General features: G+C 46.8%; 1 protein-coding gene across 16 annotated transcripts in view; it reads right to left on the reverse strand.

Moving 5' to 3' along the window:
• The window catches only part of MAP3K4 (mitogen-activated protein kinase kinase kinase 4), a 462,673-nt gene that overhangs the window by 372,665 nt on the left and 70,298 nt on the right, over window positions 1–19,710 (reverse strand). For all 16 annotated transcript variants that reach the window (XM_033937735.1, XM_033937734.1, XM_033937737.1 and 13 more), the window contains one exon: window positions 12,066–13,453. In XM_033937735.1, coding sequence (XP_033793626.1) covers window positions 12,066–13,453 — 1,388 coding nt within the window. The remainder of the gene's footprint in view (window positions 1–12,065; window positions 13,454–19,710) is intronic.

Here is a 19,710-nt window from a genome sequence, read left to right on the forward strand (position 1 = left end):
AACCCTTAGTGCAGAAGACAAAGCTTCGTACAAGACAACACGGACTCCCTGAACAAATTAAATAATATTAAGTAGCTACCAACCGGCACACTTCTAGTCACACTGGATATAGAATCATTATACAGCAAAATACCCCATGCAGATGGCATTGCTGTATGTGAAAAAATGTAAAAACATCTACTCTGGACCACCAACACTCAGCAGAAACTATTACAGCACTAATCAAATTCATTTTAACTCAACTATTTCTGCTTTAATAATGATACCTATCTGCAAATCATGGGCACGGCTATGGGCACCAGGATGGCACCAAAATATGCAAACTTCTTCAAGGCAGAACTAGAAGAGACATTTCTAAATACATATCAGACAAAACCCCTGAAATACCACCGGTATATTGATAACATTTTTATGATTTGGACTGAGGAAGAAGAGACTCTCAAACAATTTTCATCCTTCACATGTTCATCTTCTAATGTGGTGTACATCATTCAATGCAAAAAGTGAAAAGAGGGAGGTTACACTGGTGAAACAGGCCAGATGCTAAAAACTAGAATCAACTTACACAGATATCATATTAAAAATTGCATTACCAACCAGGACTGTCACCTCTGTCAGACAATACTTTGGAAAACCTGACCACTGCACCAATGAGACTTCTAAAAGGAAATTTTAAGACAATCCAAGAATACAAGACCTTTGAAATTAAAATGATGAAATATTTTGACACCTATCAGACAGGACTTAGAGATCTGGGCTTTCTTTCACACTACAAAGAAATTTAAAACTGCTTTCTCAGCTCTGTCTCCTACTTAACCACCTATCCCTCCCTCTTCCTGTGAAACTATCACTGAAATGCTTTTATGTTTTCCTTATATATACTGACTAGTGTTAAAGCCCGGTCATTATAAAAGGCATCGAGTTAAGTCAATATAAAAAGCTATTACCTTATTTCCTTTGTTTTATTTCTATACATTACTATGAATTAAGTGTAACAGATTCTATTTGATATTTTCTAGCTAAGGCGTTTACTGTGATTTTACTGTAATTATAGTTACTATGTAACCATATCTGCTGATTAGGTTTTACTAAGATGGCACATTAATTCTCTAAACAAACAGTGATTGTTATGAATCATATAGGGATTTCACAGTATATATTCACACATCAAATGAAACTACTGCACCCTCTTCAACAGTATAATCACAGCATTTCATCATAGAAATATAGGAATATGACGCAGATAAAAGCCAAATGGCCCACCCAGTCTGCCCATCTGCAGCATCCACCATCTCCTCCTCTCCCTAAGAGATCTCATGTGTCTGCCCCATGCTTTGTTGAATATAAACAGTCTATCATTGCCACCACCTCTACCAGGAGATATTAAACATCTCTATTATGGCTTCTCTCTCCTACCTTTCTTCCAGAGTATATATATTGAGGTCTTTAAGTCTGTCCCCATACACTTTATAACAAAGACCATTCAATTTTAAAGCAGCCCCTTTCCCGTCAGGCCATCTCCTTCCCTTCCTGTCTCCTTCTCGGTCGCTTTTCAGAAATCAAGGTTCTCTCTCTGACCAGCCCGGACGCCACAGTCTTCTCATAGGTTGTGCGCAACTGCCCTGAAGCTTCTCCTCTGATGAACTTCCTGTTTCTGCCTGGGCAGCTCAAGTCGGAGGAGAAGTTTCGGGGCAGTCACATGTGACTTATGAGAAGGCTATGGCGTCTGGGCCGCTCGGAGAGAGAAAGCTCTGAAAAGTGCAAGCGAAGGTGAGGAGAAGAGATGCCCAGACCATGGCAATCGAGAGGGAGGAAGGAGGGGGCTGCTGGACCACGTGATCACGAGGAAGGCTGCTGATTGGGAGGGGTGGAAATGGAGGCAATGTGCAGCAGAGACTTTACTGTGGGGACAAGGCCATGGGATGGTGAATAGCCTTGTCCCCCATACTCACGGTTATCAATCTTTTTTTCACCCCATTCTTGTGCGTTACCCTCGGCTAGCTGCGAGTAACAATCACCATGTCATTCTCTACTGCATGTGTTTCGGTGCCTTCCTGCCTGAACTCAGCTTGTGGGAAGATCAGTTTAGTAACAAAGGTAAGAAGCCAACTAGGGGAGGTGGACGGGTTGTAAGAATATATGTCTGCTGTCCTTGGAGAACACCTCCTATAGGTAAGTATCTTTGCTTTCTCCAAGCACAAGCAGGCATATATTCTCACATGTGGATGCCCAAGTTGCAAGGATCATGACTCTGGATGAGGATAACGGATATATAAACATGAGCCTGGTGAAAAACAAGAGGACTGGAGGGAAAGTTGGCATTCAGAAAGTGAACTGATTTTGCAAAACTGCTTATCCAAACTGACTCCCTTCTGCAGTTTTGTTCTACATAGTAATGAGAAGTAAAGGTACGGACTGAGGACCATGACCAAAGTGCGTGTGGTGTGTGTGTGTGGTGTGTGTGGTATGGTGTGTGGGGTGGGATGTGTGTATTACAATAAGAGCCCCATAAAAACAAAACAAAACATTGAACCACCCCCTCCCCGGAACAAAAATTGTGGCAGGACGGAAGCTCCCTCCCTCCTACCACCACAAACTACCTCCCCATACATACCCCCAAACGTTGAAAAAAAATAAAACCAAAAAAAATCCACAATAAAAAATAAAATCTGCATGAGGGATGCCCACTCCCTCCTGCCAAGATGCCACCCCTCTATTCCACACACTTTTAAAAAAAAGTTGGCAGAAGAGATGCACACTCCCACCTGACCCAGCTCCCACGACCTTAGGCATCTGAGTCAATTAGGCCCCTCTGCATGCATCCCAGGATACACTGAGAAGGAGCAGGCCTATCATTTTGGAGGAAGACCTGCAGGCAGGAGGAACTGTGTATTCCTCCTGCTGTCTTCCTCACATAAGAGGTCTGGGGTGGTTCAGGGGTATGGAGGAACCGGTGGGGGGCATCCCTCCTGTTGATTACTTTCAAAGTACAGGATAGAGGGTCAGTCAGTCAGTTGGTTCCAAGTCCCTGCCTCTCTATTTTTGTTCCAGGAGTCATCAGAGGAAGGCCATCATTGGTGGGTGGGGGGGGGGAGGGCACAGTTCATCTTTTTTATAAAGGACAGATATTGTGCGTGTGTAACACATGCACAAAATCTATACTATTTTTTAAAAAAAAAAGTCTTCTTGCCCAAACAGCTTGGTGGAAGGAGGCTGTTTGGGGCTTCCCCTATCAGCTCTGTGCATATGTGAGAATGATCAATAAAGATGGGATTAGGGCATACCTCCGCAAAACTCATTTGCATGTTAAGCTGTCTGAACATCGATCGCTGTTTAGAAATCTGACCAAAAAACCCCCAAAACAAATCAGCCCATAGCAACCGTTTTTAGTGTATCTAGCTCCAAGTGGCCATTTTGCAGATGTCCTCAATAGATGGAGAGCGGAAAGGAGCTACCGAAGTAGACATAGCTCAGACATCTTGGGCTGTTATACAGCTCTAGAGCATCAGCACGGCGTGGGTACTTTCAAAGGATATACCGTATTTTCACGCATATAACGCGTGCGTTATACACGATTTTTACAAACCGTGCATAACCTTGCGCGTTATACGCGTGAGCGCGTTGTACAATTTTTTTTTTATTCCGATCCAGCATCCCCCCTGCGAACCGGCATCCTCCCCCCCGCTTGCGTCACCCCCTCCCCCGCAGTCCTACATCCCCCCCAGCACCGCAAAACATCTCTTACCCGATTGGGCACCAGCACCAGCACCAATGCACAGGACGTGTCAGTGCCAGTGCCCGAAGATCCTCCCTCGTTGTTGCTGGGCTGGGCGGTGCGAGGGAGATCCTCCTTCTTCCTTGTGCCGGGCTGGACTGGGCTTTGAGCATTTGCGCATGCAGAGAATCTCGGAGAGAGCGAGACCAGAAGGCTTTGAGCATGCGCAAATGCTCAAAGCCCAATCCAGCCCAGCATAAGGAAGAAGAAGGATCTCCCTCGCACCACCCAGCCCAGCCCAGCAACAATGAGGGAGGATCTTCGGGCACTGGCACTGGCACGTACTGGTGCCCAATTGGGTAAGAGATGTTTTGCGGTGCTGGGGGAGGATGTAGGATCGCGGGGGAGGGAAGGTGACGCGAGCGGGGGGGGGGGAGGATGCCGGTTCGCAGTCCAGAAGAGTAAGCGGGAGTGGGAGGACATTATAGCAGCATGCGCGGTATACGCGTGTGCATGCTATATAAAAAAAATTTTTACTTTGCTTTGGACCCGCGCGCTATATGCGTATGCGTGTTATACACGCATGCGCGTTATATGCGTGAAAATACGGTACAGTTTGCTAGCCAAGTGGAGATGGTCCTCTTCTAGGGTCAAAGTCACAGAGGGGGAGGAATTTCTATGCGGTTTAGTCCAGTCCAGGTAGCATGCCAGGGCTGCCTCTCCGGATGTGTATGTTTTGGGGTTTGTTTGTTTTTTTAAAGAAAACAGGCAGAACTATGGATTGGTTGAAGTGGAATTCTAAGATGATTTTAGGAAGGAATTTTGGATGAGTTCAAAGCACTATTCCGTCATGGCAGAATCTTGTGTCAGAAAGAGCTTGAAGTTCACTCACATGGCATGAGGAAAATGACTTTCCAAGTGAGAAGTTTGAGAGCAAGATGTAAGCAGCTCAAAGGGAGACTTCATGAGAGTAGCTAGTACAATGTTAAGATCTCAAGCAGCAGGTGGAGGTTTGATAGGTGGAATAGGCCTTTTGTGAAATGGGCTACCAAGGGGTGAATCTAGAGGATTTTTATCCAAGGAAGAATGAAATGCACTGATAGCACAGATGTACCTGAACTGAATTGGTATTAAGAATAGAGATATAGAGGTGGAGAAGGTAGTCCAATATGGATGGCAGTGAACAGGCGACTGGTTCTAGATAATGCAAAGTATACCAGGAATAAAATGTTGTTCATTTGAAGTAGCAACAGTGTAGAGAGGAAGGCTTTGTAAATGCTTCAGTGCCCACAGATACAGCAGCCAAGAGAGAGGAAGCATTTACTTCCTTGGAGAAAGAAACCATGCTGTTAGTGATGAGGAGTAGGGGTTGGGGTGAAGGAGAGATCCCTTGTTCTGCATCAGAAGTGTTGGAAATGGCTGCAACTTGCACAATTTCTTGGTCTAGAGCTCTAGGAGGAGCTGAAAACAAACTCGGCAAGGTCATAACAGTGCTATGAATATCATGGTTCCTCTATCTTGAAGTTTTACCAGAGAGTTTTACCGATGAGAGGTCTCTGAGAAAATGCATAGAGTCTGTTTTCCCAATGAATGAGGAAGGTATCAGATATCATGCAATTGGGGGCAATGAGTTTGGAGCAGAATCTTGGGAAGTTTGTTGTGGTGGGATTAAGCAAAGAGATCTATTTACGGTGTTCCACATTTGGAGAAAATCTGATGCTGACGGAAGTGCTGAGAGACCATACGTGAGGCTGAAGGAGTCTGTTCAATTTGTCACCCAAAACATACTGCTTTACCCCCTAGGGGGTAAACTGCACTGAGAAGTATCCCGTGAGCAGTTGCCCAATCTAAATCTCTATTGCTTCAATTGAAAGGTGAGATCCCGTGCCTCGTTTGTTCATGAAGAGCATGGCAACTTGACCAACTGTATGAATGAGGATGACAAGTTGGAGATGGTCCTGGAATGTTTTGAGAGTGTTGCCTATTGCTTATAATTTGAGAAGATTGATATGAAGTGTTTGATCCTCGACTGTGGAAGCCATCCAAACTTCAAAGCATCTGTGGTTAGAAGTTTGTTATGCCTGGGGGATGCAAGGGAAAACCTCAAGTGAGATTGTGAAGAATCATCCAACACTGGAGAGAATATCAGGGGTCCAAGGTGATTTGGACTGTCTTGTGGCTTGAGACAATTAAGTCAACAGGGTCCATAGAACTCTGAGGTTAAGACGTGCCAATGGAGTGACGTTTACGATGGAAGCCATGTAACTGAGAAGGCCTAACATCTACAGAAGTGTGTCAAAGGGAGGAGACCATTTGACTCAGATGAATGAGATTGTTTTGTCATATACTATTTAATTTTAATTTTGTACATTGTTTTGAAAATTTTTTTGACAATACGATAAAATCAGACTTTTATTAAACTTGAAACTCTGCATCAGTAGAAAAGTTGATCCTGAAGAGTACCCTCATGAATGTTTGCCTCATGGCTCAAAAATGCTTGAAGTACAGCTGTTTAGTTGCCTTATGTAAAAAAAAAACAAAAAAAAGTCACTTTCACCAACATAAGCATCATTGATGTACTTCAAATTTATAGTAACACTGTCCAAAAAGCACAGTTACTTACCGTAACAGGTGTTATCCAGGGACAGCAGGCATATATTCTCACATGTGGGTGACGTCATCTACGGAGCCCCAGCGCGGACAGCTTTTCAAGCAAACTTGATTGAAGTTTCAAGTTTGCACACTGCACCACGCATGTGCATGCCTTCTCGCCCACTAGAGGGCGCATCCCACCTCGTGGTCCTCAGTTCCATAACTAGCAAAGAAGCCATCCCCGGGGAGGCGGGCGGGTTGTGAGAATATATGCCTGCTGTCCCTGGATAACACCTGTTACGGTAAGTAACTGTGCTTTATCCCAGGACAAGCAGGCATGATATTCTCACATGTGGGTGACCTCCAAGCCAACCAAAAAAGGGCAGGTGGGAGGATGGCAATTTAGGAAAACAGATTTTGCAAAACTGACTGGCCAAACCGGCCGTCACTCCTGGATAAAGTGTCCAGACAGTAATGAGAGGTGAATGTATGAACCGAAGACCAAGTGGCAGCCTTACATATGTCCTCCATCGGAGTGGATCGGAGGAAGGCTATCGAAGCTGCCATCGCTCGGACCTTGTGCCCCGTGACTCGACCCGGGGGAGGAAGGCCAGCCTGAGCATAGCAAAAGGAAATGCAAGCAGCCAACCAGTTAGACAGAGTGCGCTTGGAAACTGGATGCCCTAATCGATTGGGATCGAAGGACAAAAACAATTGAGGGACCTTCCGATGAGACCTGGTGCGTTGAAGGTAATACGCCAACGCCCTCTTACAGTCAAGCGTGTGAAGCGCCGCCTCGCCAGGATGGGAGTGGGGCTTGGGAAAGAACACAGGAAGGACAATGGACTGATTGAGGTGGAAATCAGAAACAACCTTAGGGACAAACTTAGGATGGGTGCGGAGAACCACCTTGTCATGATGGAAGACGGTGAAAGGGGGATCCGCAACCAAGGCTTGCAACTCCCCAATCCGCCTAGCGGAGGTGAGGGCAATCAGAAACACCACCTTCCAAGTCAGAAATTTCAAGAGGGACTTGTTGAGTGGCTCAAAAGGGGGTTTCATCAGTTGAGCTAAAACCACACTCAAATTCCACACGACAGAAGGAGGCTTAAGAGGGGGACAAACCCTGAGTAACCCTTTCATGAAGCGTGTCACCAAGGGATGGAGTGACAGAGGGCGTCCATCCAGATGTTGGTGGAAAGCAGAAATCGCACTAAGATGAACACGCACCGAAGTGGTTTTCAAGCCAGAGCACGACAAATGGAATAAATAGTCCAAAACCGAGGATACCGGAACCGATACCGGATCCAGGTGAAAAGACGAGCACCAGGTGGAAAACCTGGTCCATTTCTGCGAATAGCAAAGCCTCGTCGAGATCTTGCGGGAGACTTCCAGCACCTCCCTCACCGATTGAGACAGATCCGGAGGAGTCAGGGAACAAGAAACCAAGCTGTCAGGTGCAATGACTGCAGATTGGGATGTAACATGGATCCTTGACTCTGAGACAGCAGAGAAGGAAAGACAGGCAGAAGAAGAGGCTCCCTGGCACTGAGCTGAAGCAGCAGGGAGAACCAATGCTGACGCGGCCACCGAGGTGCTATGAGAATCATCGTGGCCGTGGACGATTTTAGATGTACTAACGTTCGCATGATCAGAGGGAAAGGAGGGAATGCATACAGGAACCTCCCTTCCCAATCGAGAAGGAAGGCATCCGCCTCCAGACGATCCCGCGAGTACATCCGAGAACAATACAGTGGTAGTTTGTGTGTCTCCGGAGAGGCAAACAGATCCACCTGTGGCGTTCCCCAGCGAGCGAAAACCTCGTGCAGAACTGCTGAGTGTAGAGTCCACTCGTGCGGTTGCAGAAGTCGACTGAGTTTGTCCGCCAGACAATTCAGTTCTCCTTGGATGTAGACCGCCCGGAGGAAGATGTTCCGGGAGACCGCCCACTCCCAAAGGCGGAGAGCCTCGGAACAGAGGGGCCAAGACCCCGTTCCCCCCTGCTTGTTCACATAGTACATTGCCACCTGATTGTCCGTGCGGACGAGGACCACCTGGTCCTGCAATATGTGAACGAAGGCTCGAAGTGCTAGGAAGATGGCCCGAAGCTCTAGCACGTTGATATGACACCGACGGTCTTCTGCCGACCACAGGCCCTGCGTGCGAAGACCGTCGAGGTGGGCTCCCCACGCGTACTCCGAGGAGTCCGTGGTCAGGACCTTGCGAAAAGGAGGAGTGCGAAACAGTAGCCCCATGGACAGATTTGAAGAGTCTGTCCACCAACGCAGCGATTTCCGCAAAAGCGGAGTCACCGAAATGAGGCGAGACACCGGATCGCACTCCTGACGCCACTGGGACGCGAGGGTCCACTGAGGGATCCTCAGATGCAGCCTCGCAAACGGCGTGACGTGTACCGTCGAGGCCATATGACCGAGCAGCATCATCATGCGCTTGGCCGACACCATCGATAGTTGCGCCTTATCGAACCCTTTAGGGGGAATCGTCCTATACTTCGATTCCATTTTTGAAGGCACAGACGTGACTGTAAGAGGGTTTGACAAGTTCTTCAGCCAGGTCTGCAGAAGGACACTGTTGAGAGGGAGTCTAGGTACCTCTCTAGGAGGAGTGGGAAGGTCCTGTTCCTCCAAAAATTCTTTGGAATACTGAGAACCTACCATCAGGTCAATCCCCAGGGCTCGGGCCATGTCCTGAACAAAGGATGAAAATGAGGACGGCCTAGCCTGGGGAGACGGGGTTCTGGACCGCCCCACCGAGGAGAGGGGGGAGGCCTCATGAGAATCATGAGGATCCCTAACAGATCCCGAATCCCAGGATCCCCTCTCCAAGGCCCTCGAGGGGGAAGGGGAATTTATCCTCCTCGCAGAACCCTTGGGCGAGGACCCCGGGGTCCGTGGAACACTCTCCCATTTCCTCGGCGAGGCGGCACGGGAAGACTTCCCACGAGGTGAGCGGAGGAGCCTCGGGTTGTCGAGGCGCAACTCCGACACCTGCAGCGCCTCGCCCCCGAACGACGAGGAACGATCGCGCCGAGGCGAGCCTCGGGGCCGCTTAGACTTCCTCGATCGGCGCCTCGTCCGAGGTCGCGTCGAGGGCGAGGCGTCCCGGGAAGACCCGGAGGAAGAGGAGGAAAGACGGTGCACTCTGCGCAACTTTTCTTTGGGCCTCACACTCCGCTCAGGAGGCTCCCCCGAGGTCGAGGTCAGGGGCGGGGCCGAGACCGAGGTGAACGGGGCCACAGTACCCGAGACCGAGGTCGCCGAGGCCGGGGCTCCCGAGGTCGAGGGGGCCGAGGCCGGGGCCTCCGAGACCGAAGGCGCCCCGGCCGAGGTCGAGGCCGCCGGAACCGCAGCACGCTGCAACACTTCCAGGGCTCCCGACAGCTCCGATGAGATCAGGGCTCGAAGGAGATCCTGGAAGGCCGGAATCCCCACGAAGGTGGGGAGTTCCGAGTCCGGGGCACACTCCCTGGAGGGCGACCTCGGTCTCGAGTATTCCCTCGGGGTGTGCGGAGTCGAGGTCCGATGCGGGGCCGGGGTCGACCCACCCGCCTTAGCCTGAGTTGAGGATGGCTTCTTTGCTGAAGGGGATGGAACAGAGGACTTACCCGAAGCTGGCTTCGCTGACGACGTCTTCGAAGACGAGGGCCGAGGCGAAGCCGAGGCCCCCGAGGACGCCGAGGCTGAGGTCAAGGCCGGGGCCGAAGCCGAGGCCGACGTCGAGGCCTTAGGTGGCGCGTCGACGGCGAACAATTCAGCCATTCTGGCCTTACGGCGGCGGAGGGCCCTGTTTTGGAAAGTTGCACAGCGATCACACGACGCTGTCAGATGTTCGGGCCCAAGACAGACAATGCACCACCGGTGAGGGTCAGTGATGGAAAGTAACCTCTCACACCGGCTGCACTTTTTGAATCCCGTAACAGGACGGGACATCAACGAAGAAAAAGAAGAAGGCCGGGAACGACCGACGTCCCGCGGCCACGGCTTCCGGGAGCCCCCGGAGCCCAACGAAAAACAAAATTTTTTTTTTTTTTTTTTTTTTTTAAAGAAAAGAACCGAAAAGAAAACAGCACCGCGAACTAATTCGATGGAAAAACAAACTAAACGCGGCAGCTAGAAGGCAAAACACTGGAGCTCAGATCCACAGGGCTTTCTTGCTCCGCGGAAAAAATTGAACTGAGGACCACGAGGTGGGATGCGCCCTCTAGTGGGCGAGAAGGCATGCACATGCGCGGTGCAGTGTGCAAACTTGAAACTTCAATCAAGTTTGCTTGAAAAGCTGTCCGCGCTGGGGCTCCGTAGATGACGTCACCCACATGTGAGAATATCATGCCTGCTTGTCCTGGGATAATGCATGTCTTTTATCTTTCAATATCAGAAGTATATAACTCACTTGCAACTTATGTAGGATCTAAACCATACTCTGGCAGTTCATTTATTTGTAACAAAAAATGGTGACATTTAGGATAGAACAAAACTTTGCATCTAGTATCCAGGTTTGGCTCATCAGAAATTCTGTTCTTCTACCAGTAATTTTAATGAAATTCACCAGTTCAACAAAACCCCATTTCTTGCTCATATATAACAAGGGTCAAAAAGAGAATGTGGTCTATTTACTAAAAAGTGTACTATAGTTAGCACAGGATTTAGTAAGCACTTAAACAGCCACACTTATTCTTTGCCTATTAGCCATCCAGTTCCTGACCCTAAAGTGCTATGTTAAAAATCCCACATTCACCTTGAGGCAGCAGTAGGTGCACTCATGCTAACTATGAATAAAATGTATAATAAAAAACATTTCTGTGTGTTAACTGCAAGGAACAATCTGTGAACATCCCCCAAGAGTTAATGCAAACCTTTGCACTTACCATACATTAGTTTATGCTATTAAATTGCCTTAAGTTCAAAGACTTACCACACCTTAGTATAGAACCCCAAAATTCAAATGGAAATAAAGAATCATCTGCCAATATTAACTGGTCAAACAAGCAAAAGGGTTAATTGCATGACAGTCAATATGTGGTTTTATCATCAACAAGAATAAGAAAAAGTCAGTGGTAAATGCCATTGTTATAATATAAATTAGTTTACTTTGATAAGCAGAAGTATGACATTCGGCTCAGTCTCTCCTCTGCTGGTGGAGGAAGTAACAGGAAACCAAGATTTAAAAAAAAAAACAAACAAAAAAACAAACAAACCACCCCAAGGGAACTCAGTACTAGAAATTAGAAAATGACACGAGGACAAATTTGTCCCATCCCCACCCCTCTGCCTTAAACTCACAAGCCTCAAATACTTATGATTTTAAAGTGTTTGACGTTTGTGCAGATGAGGACAGAGCCTGCAAGAATGGAGCAGGGACAGGAAAAGAATTTGCCGGGGCAGGAAAATGAGTTCTCAATGGGATGGGGAAAAAACTGTCCCCATGTCATTCTCTATTACAGATGGGTGCAGCCCAGTCCAGTCTCAAATTTTGTGGAAGGAAACAAAATTTTTCAACTGGAGTGACAAAAATTAAGTGTTTTCAGAAATCCTGGTATTTGCCAAGAGTAAAAAGCTGATTGGTTTAAACCAAAAAATAAAGGGGCCATAACCATCTATAAAACAATTTTTATAAGTTAAATTTAAAGCAAAGCTGATGTGAGGACAGATGATCCAAGCTAGGACAACAGATTAAAACAGTCTCAAGAAATACAAAAAAATAATGCACTGCTACTTATGCTAACAAGGAAGGAACCTACCTCCACTGGGTGATCAGTTTTTATTAAAGCTACACGAGCTCTCTGCAGGGAGCCATGCATTAGCTTATGAAGTCTTAAAATTAGCTTCCTTAAACCCATTTGCTTCAATGCTTTATCTACAAATGGTCTGTAAATGGAGGTCAAACAGTATCTGCTGCAGTCAGTGTCCAGATTGCACTCTGGGATTCCCGAGCAGAGGGAGTCATCATCAGATGCAAACCAATCAAGTCTCCTCAAGAAATGGTCCTGCTGAGGAAATGGAACCTTTGTCTTATTACCAAAGTTTTTCTTAATGGCTTCTTTAATCTCTGCCAGACTCCTATCAGAGATCAATTCTTCACCATCACTCTCTTCTGTACAAGTTCCTGAAGACTCCTTTATTTCTTCCCCCTCCATTTCGTCTTCCTCATCCTCAAAGTCATCATCCTTGGATGGCCGAGGAGAAGGGATTTCAAACACTGGCCAGCCAATGTCTGATAGATTCTTTATGCCCAACACTGTTCCCATAATTCTTAATTTATGGTTCAAGTCTTTTGTTATGTTTAGCCAAAGACAAAGTGCCTGCACTCTGTCCTGGAAATCTTTTGCAGCATACTTTTCATAGTCCTTTTGAAGAGCTTGAAGAGATGGATAAAGTGCTTCTACATACTCCAACAGCTCCATTATCCGCTTAACCTGCTCAAATGAGACCCGCTGGCGTTGGAGGTGGTCATGGTAGATTGAGTGACCCACAGCATTTGTGCTATGGATGGCTTTGCATGGCCCTTCCACCGATGTACCATTGAGCCCAGCTCCATTGTTAACATAAGAGAAGTTGTCAAAGTTCACCTTAAATGTGAGGATTTCATTGATAATTTCAGGGATAGCTTGACGGGCTGTATAGAGATAGAAGTCTTGGTCATTAATGCTTCGACCCGCATGCCAAGCCTGGAGTTCAAGCCAAATCAGTTCATTGGATCGATTTAACCACATAGCGGTATTTTCATGCCCCCTCTGCTCCCTTTCTTTCTTTTTTGAAATTGAGGTAAGCTTTAGTAACAGCCGCAGAGTTTCAAAGAACTTCAAGCGGTCTGCTGGACAATCTGTTCGAGATGTCTGGCGTGCAGTTCTGGCTATTGGCACGGGCACAGATACAGGAAGCTTAGCATTGCTACAGCCAAGGCTAAGGTAAGGCTTATTAAGATCAACATCTGGAATTGATTTTTTTGGCAAGGACCCAGTAACAGAGTCTAGCATGAATGAACACTGCACATTTTTCTTATGATCACGTTCAGTTGTCCTCAAGGTGGCTCGGATCTTTTTCTCCTGCTTGTAGCTATGATCCTCCACGTTTTCTGTGGTTTTGCTACCATCTCTGTGCGAGGCTTGATTTGGTGTGCTCATCTTTTCTGGAAAATAAAAATAAAACAAGGTTTTGATTACACTCAAATGTATTCGAAGCCTTTCAATCAACAATAGTTCCTATATGTGGTCCCTAGCTTTGCCAGCAACATGGACTACAAATACAATTCCCTCAAAGCCAGAAACTGTCTTTTGAAATGTAGGACTGGCCAAGAAAATCTGATAGGAAAGCAAATACACAGTTTAGCAATGCCATAAAATTAAGGGAGTACCTCAAGAAGGCTCAGGACATGTCCACATATTACACACTTAACTACTTTCTGCCTTCTTTCCTTGGAGTATCTTTCAAAAACAAATTACTGCAGGAAAGAAAGTTCATTGGCAAAGTTTTAGAATTCTTGTCAGAGTTCTACATATTAAAACTCAACACTCAGGAAATTAAAGTCAGGTACATATGGTATACCAATATATCTTGAGATTCTGTCACGACAACAGCAGACCACAGTCTTGACAAAAACAAAAAAAACAACCACCCACAAATGCTTTTCAACTCTCTTCTGGAGGTACACCTATCCAAGTCAGGTTTTCAGAAACACCACAATGAATATTCATGAGATAGGTCTTCACTATATGCAAAACTATCAATGCAGATCTCTCTTAGGCATATTCACTGTGGTAATTCTAAAAACAAGACTGATTTTAGAAAAAAAAATAGAGTTGAACACACAGGTGTCACTACAGGGTGGCAAGAGGTGGCAAAAGCCACCTCACAAAAACAGTTAACCATCCTTAAATCCAATTATATGCACAGTCCTGAGTCATTTCATGTCAAGTGGACCAGATTTGAAAATCATCCATACTCAACCTCCTCCAATTAAATCTCTACTGGTTCGAGACTTACAGGCAGCTGAAGGGAGGTAACTTTCAGAGTTACATGATCTGCATAATACAAAACAGCCACTTTGTCCAGGCTTTGCAGTTCAACAAAATAGGTCAGGCAACTAAATTTTTTTTAATTAGTACAACTCTTGGTACTAAGTTCCTGTGCAAAATTTGGAACCTAACATGAGCTTGCTTCCCTTTGTAAGGACCAAAAAACTATGGGGCTCATAATCAAAATTTAAACACGTCTAAAAACTAAAACACAGGTCCAGCATCTGTTCCTCCTGTCCCACTCTCTTTTCTCATCCCAACTCATGGGTCTAGCATCCATCCATCCATCTCTCCTCACATTCCCTTCACTCTGCAGGACCCTCCCCACACACATAAGAACAGCCTTACTGGGTCAGACCAATGGTCCATCACGCCCAGTAGCCTGTTCTCACGGTGGCCAATCCAGGTTACTAGTACCTGGCCAAAACCCAAGGAGTAGCAATATTACATGCTACCAATCCAGGACAAGCAGTGGCTTCCCCCATATCTTTCTCAGTAACAGACTATGGACTTTTCCTCCAGGAACTTGTCCAAACCTGTCTAAAAACCAACTACACTATCCACTCTTACCACAACCTCCAGAGTTTAACTATTCTCTGAGTGAAAAAAAAATTTATTCCTATTAGTTTTAAAAGTATTTCTCTGTAACTTCGAGTATCCCCTAGTCTTTGTAATTTTTGACAGAGTGAAAAATCAATCCACTTATATCTGTTCTACTCCCCTGAGAATTTTGTAGACTTCAATCATATCTCCCGCCTCAGCCGTCTCTTTTCCAAGCTGAAAGGTCCTAACCATTTTAGTCTTTTCTCATACGAGACAAGTTCCTTCCTCTTTATCATCCACCCCCCACACACACACACAAGGGACTGCCCTCCCTCCCTCCATGTGGGTCTAGCCTCCTGGACTCCCCTTACTTACCCGAAGCAGCAGCGGCAGCTGGTCAGCTGAGAAAGCGTTGTAAACAGGCTGCGCGCAGTCAGCCCTGGTAGGGCCTTTCCTCTGCCACGTAAGCACTGAAGTGGCAGAAAAAAAGGTCATGCCGGGACTGGCCACGAACACCTTGTTTGCAATGTGTGTGTGGTCAGGTCAGGACCGCTGCCGATTTGGAGGCTGGAGGAAAGGCGTCGTGTCAGGACCACTGCCGCTTTGGAGGTTGGAGGAAGGACAATTTTTTTTGCCAGCAATATTTTTTTTTGAGTTGGGTGAGTGTCTGTTTCTTGAGTACCGGCTACAGGATTCTACTGTAGATAAGATTGCCTAATTAACACGAAAGGCGGACACCACCTTGGGCATAAAGGAAAAATCTGTCTGGATGCTAACCCCCACCTTTGAAAACCAAAGAAATGGGTCCCTGCAGCACAGCATCTGAAACTCTGACACACATCTGGCAGACGACATGTCCACCAGAAAGACAACCTTCAAAATAAGATCCTGTAAAGAGGCTCAAAGGGCAGATGCTGAAGAGCCTGCAGTACCAAATTCAGATGCCACTTTAGGCAGACAGGCCGACAGAAAGGGTTCAAATTAGAGAGTTGCGCGGGGACAGAAATCCCACCCATCCCCGTCTAAATGCCACCCGTCCCCATGAGGAATCCCTCCGTCCCCACCCTTCCCTGTCCATCCCTATAAACTTCAGAAATACAGTGAAATTCCCTTTCCACCACCACATTTCTTCCTCTCATCAGTACCTCAGTCCTTCCCTATGACCAAAAATTCTACTTTCCCCGTGTACACAACCATCTCTTTCCTTCTCACTGACACACCCACTCCCTTTCTATTTCCTCCCCCACCTCAGCATCTCTTTCCCTCCCTTACTCTCTCCCAAGTTCATGCCTTCTGTGTCCAAAAATGTATTCCCTCCCCCACCTCAGCATCTCTTTCCTTCCCTTCCTCTCTCCCAAGTTCATGCCTTCTGTGTCCAAAATCACATTCCCTCCCCCACCTCAGCATCTCTTTCCCTCCCTTCCTCAATCCTCTCTCCCAAGTTCATGCCTTGTTTCCAAAAACGCACTCCCTCCCCCTTTTGTGTTCCGCATTTGCCTCCCATGTTCGACCTCCTTCTGTGTCCTGCATTTGCCTCCCACGTTCGTGTCCAGCCCTCATCTGTCAGCAAATTACCTTATCAGCAACTTTCTCATCCAAATGGAGCTCTGAGAGGTAGCTCGAGCCATGAGGCTCGTCTTCTATTTCCTACCTGCCCTGCAGCAGCACACATAGCCGACCAGAGCTCTTCCCCCGTGGTCAGAGCTGATGTCGTATGGAAGGCGTTGCATCAGTCACGTGCAACGTGCAGGGCTCGTTGCCCTACATGCTGCATGTAACTGATGCAAAGCCCTCCCGCCGACGTCAGCGTTGACATCGGGGAAGACTTCCGGTCAGATATGTGTGCTGCTGCAGGGCAGGTAGGAAAAGACAACGAGCCTTGCGGCTCGAGTTGCATCGAACCCCACGGGATCCCCGAGACCACGAGGGGGGGTCCCCACAGGATCCCCGAGACCACGAAGGGGGAACCCACAGGATTCCCGTCTTTCCCGTTCCCGTGCAGCTGTCTAGTTCAAATGAGATAGCAGTTAAGGAAAGTGTCTGTTTAGTATTTAACATGTTTAAAGTACAGCTAGAAAAGCAGCTCTACAGAGTACATTTTTGTCAAGGTTTTTCAGTAAGGCAGTTAGAAACTGCTCTATTGTTTAGTTATGCGAAATGTTCGTGAAGCCTTGGGTAGGCGAAATGGCATGTGTCAAAACCGAAAGCGCTGCTCCAAGAGAGGCAAGCAAACCTAGTGCCGATTCGGAGTCCATAGTGAAAATGTAAATATTCTCCCAGTTTTTCTGCAGAAATGTGTAGCCCTGAAAAACTAAATCAGCAGAATGGGATCCAGCCCAGTCTGCCCAATGCCCCCATCTTGGGCACCATGTAGGAAGTGGAACAATGTCCCTTAGTTCTTGAAGAACTACAAGAACTGCCCTGAGGACCAGTAACACTTAAAAGGGAAACACAAAACATAGAGACTCCAAGAACGAACCGGAAACCTGAGGAGGATGCAAAGTTGCAAGCATCCTGAAAAAAAAAAAAAAAATTCACAGCCCCCTGACCTGACAATATAGCGTCTTTCCTCTCAAGAGAAAGCCTGAAGAGTCATTGGAAGAAGTCAAGATCCCCGCAGAATGCAGAAGGTCAGGGAACAGCAGGAGGAGTATTGTAGGATCTGTAAGCAGAAAGAAACTCTCCTAGGAAAATATCAAGGTTCGCAATGGAAATAGGAGTATACTGGAACCATGAAACAATACTAATTGCATGCAACGTGAGCAAAACACGTATTGTTTCATTAACTGAGGCAGTCAAGGAGTTGTGCTTATAGAAGTAAGGGACTTACCCAGGGTCAGAAGTAGCTACAGAACGCTGTCTGACAATTCTGTCTATCACCTGCCATGAGAAAATGGCGGTGGTAAAATCTTGTGCGACAGGCTGTGCATCATAGAGGCTCTGCCACCTTAGAAATAAAGACAGCCCTGCCCACACGAAAAAAGAAATGCCACCGTGCTCCCAAACAGCACCCCAATAGATTATCACAACACCAGAACTGGAAATTATTTATATTTAATTTAATTTAATTCTTATATACCGCTAATAACCGTGAGGTTTCTAAGCGGTTTACAAAAATGAATACATTAAAAGATACAATAAATAAAAATAAATAAGATAAGTACTTGGAAATTCCCTAACTGTCCCAAAGGCTCACAATCTAACTAAAGTATGGTACCTTAAGAGACAATTTATGAAAAATTAAGATAAAATATAAAAACAGAGATAGAGATAGAGATTGATCAAGTGCCCTGCTGGAGAGGGGCTCCCGATACTGCTGCTGGTCTCGTGAGCCGTTGGCACCGCTTCTTTTGAAGTGTTCTTCCCTGCTGGATCGGGGGAGGGGTGTAACTGTGATCAGGTGCCGTGCTGGAGAGGGGCTCCTGATACTGCTGCTGGTCTCTGTGAGCCGTTGGCACCACTTCTTTTAAAGTGTTCTCCCCTGCTAGATATAACGCTACCACACACACAAAGCACTGCACAGAGAGCCGAAAAGAAAACATTCAAGCATGTATATGCTCTCTTTAGGGAGATCCTGAGAGACAAAAAGAGAAACCCGCACCAAGTACTGGGTAATCTCTAGCTGTTAACAGCATCCTGCAGCAATGCCCCTTCTGGCTACCCTGTGCAGAGAAAAGCTGAACTGGGCAGTGGAGCATAAACTGAAGTCTCCCTCCAATACGCTCTCAGGCCTAAGATGCATGACCTCCAAGTTATGAGAAACGCATCAAATAAACACTCACCAAGCCCCCAAGTGCTGCATCAAAGCAAAATGGGGCTGCACAACCTCAGAAGCGTGTAACTCAAACAATAGGGAGGCCTTGTGAAATAATAGCTTACACGCCACAGTGCTGCCGACAACGGAGGATCACAAGCGTGCTTTGTTCTCACACGGGAAATGCAACAGGGAGGCCGCGGCACCCGCTCAGAAAAATCAGTCTGGGGGAAAAAAACAGCCAACCCGCTGTGGCGCTGCCGACAATGGAGGATCCCAAGCGCGCTTCACCCGTACGCGGGAAAATCTGAGCCCCTCAACTGTTTGAAAATTACAAACCTGGAGCCTAACCATTTCCTCACACACACTGAGAAATACACCACCGCTTACTCCGTGTACGAATCTCAAATCCAACTAGTAGAACTGCCCAAGAAAATAATATCGGTTTACACAGTACTGTGGCCCTGCCAACAGCGAAGGAGCTCAGCCCTGCTGAAAATTACAGCCTCAGGAAACTCTATGACTCTGCCGAATGCAGAAGAGACGAAGCGCACACCATCTGCGCGCGGGAAAATGTCTGCCATTTAACAGCTTGCCACACACAAAACCGGAGCCCGCCAAAAAACACATATTCACACCAGAATTACTAAACGTCAGTCAGTACAGCTCCACTGAAACCTTAGTGTGCAAAACACAAAATAACAGCTTTGTACTCACGCGATGCCGAACCCGCATTGCAGACAGATACAGACAAATATATCCACCAGCTCATTAAGAGTGCCAGATGATGCCGGTAAGAGCCGGTTGTTCAGCACAAACAGGACAGAATGCAGTACCTGTGGCCTCCCTTTTTTTGTTTTTAAAACGATGAAGGGAAATAAGAAAAAAGATGGAGACCCAGTCAGACCCTCTATCATCGGAGGGAGGGTGAGGCAGGGACCTGGGGGGGCCCAGGTGTAACCCCTAAAGCCGGCACTGTTCAGCCGGACACCCCTGTCTCACTGAAGAGAAAGTCTCAACAGGAGAAATATCAATGTTGTCCCACTGAAGAGAAACTTCAACAGTGGAAAATAA

The sequence above is a fragment of the Geotrypetes seraphini genome, chromosome 3 (assembly GCF_902459505.1).
Source record: "Geotrypetes seraphini chromosome 3, aGeoSer1.1, whole genome shotgun sequence".
NCBI lineage: Eukaryota > Metazoa > Chordata > Amphibia > Gymnophiona > Dermophiidae > Geotrypetes > Geotrypetes seraphini.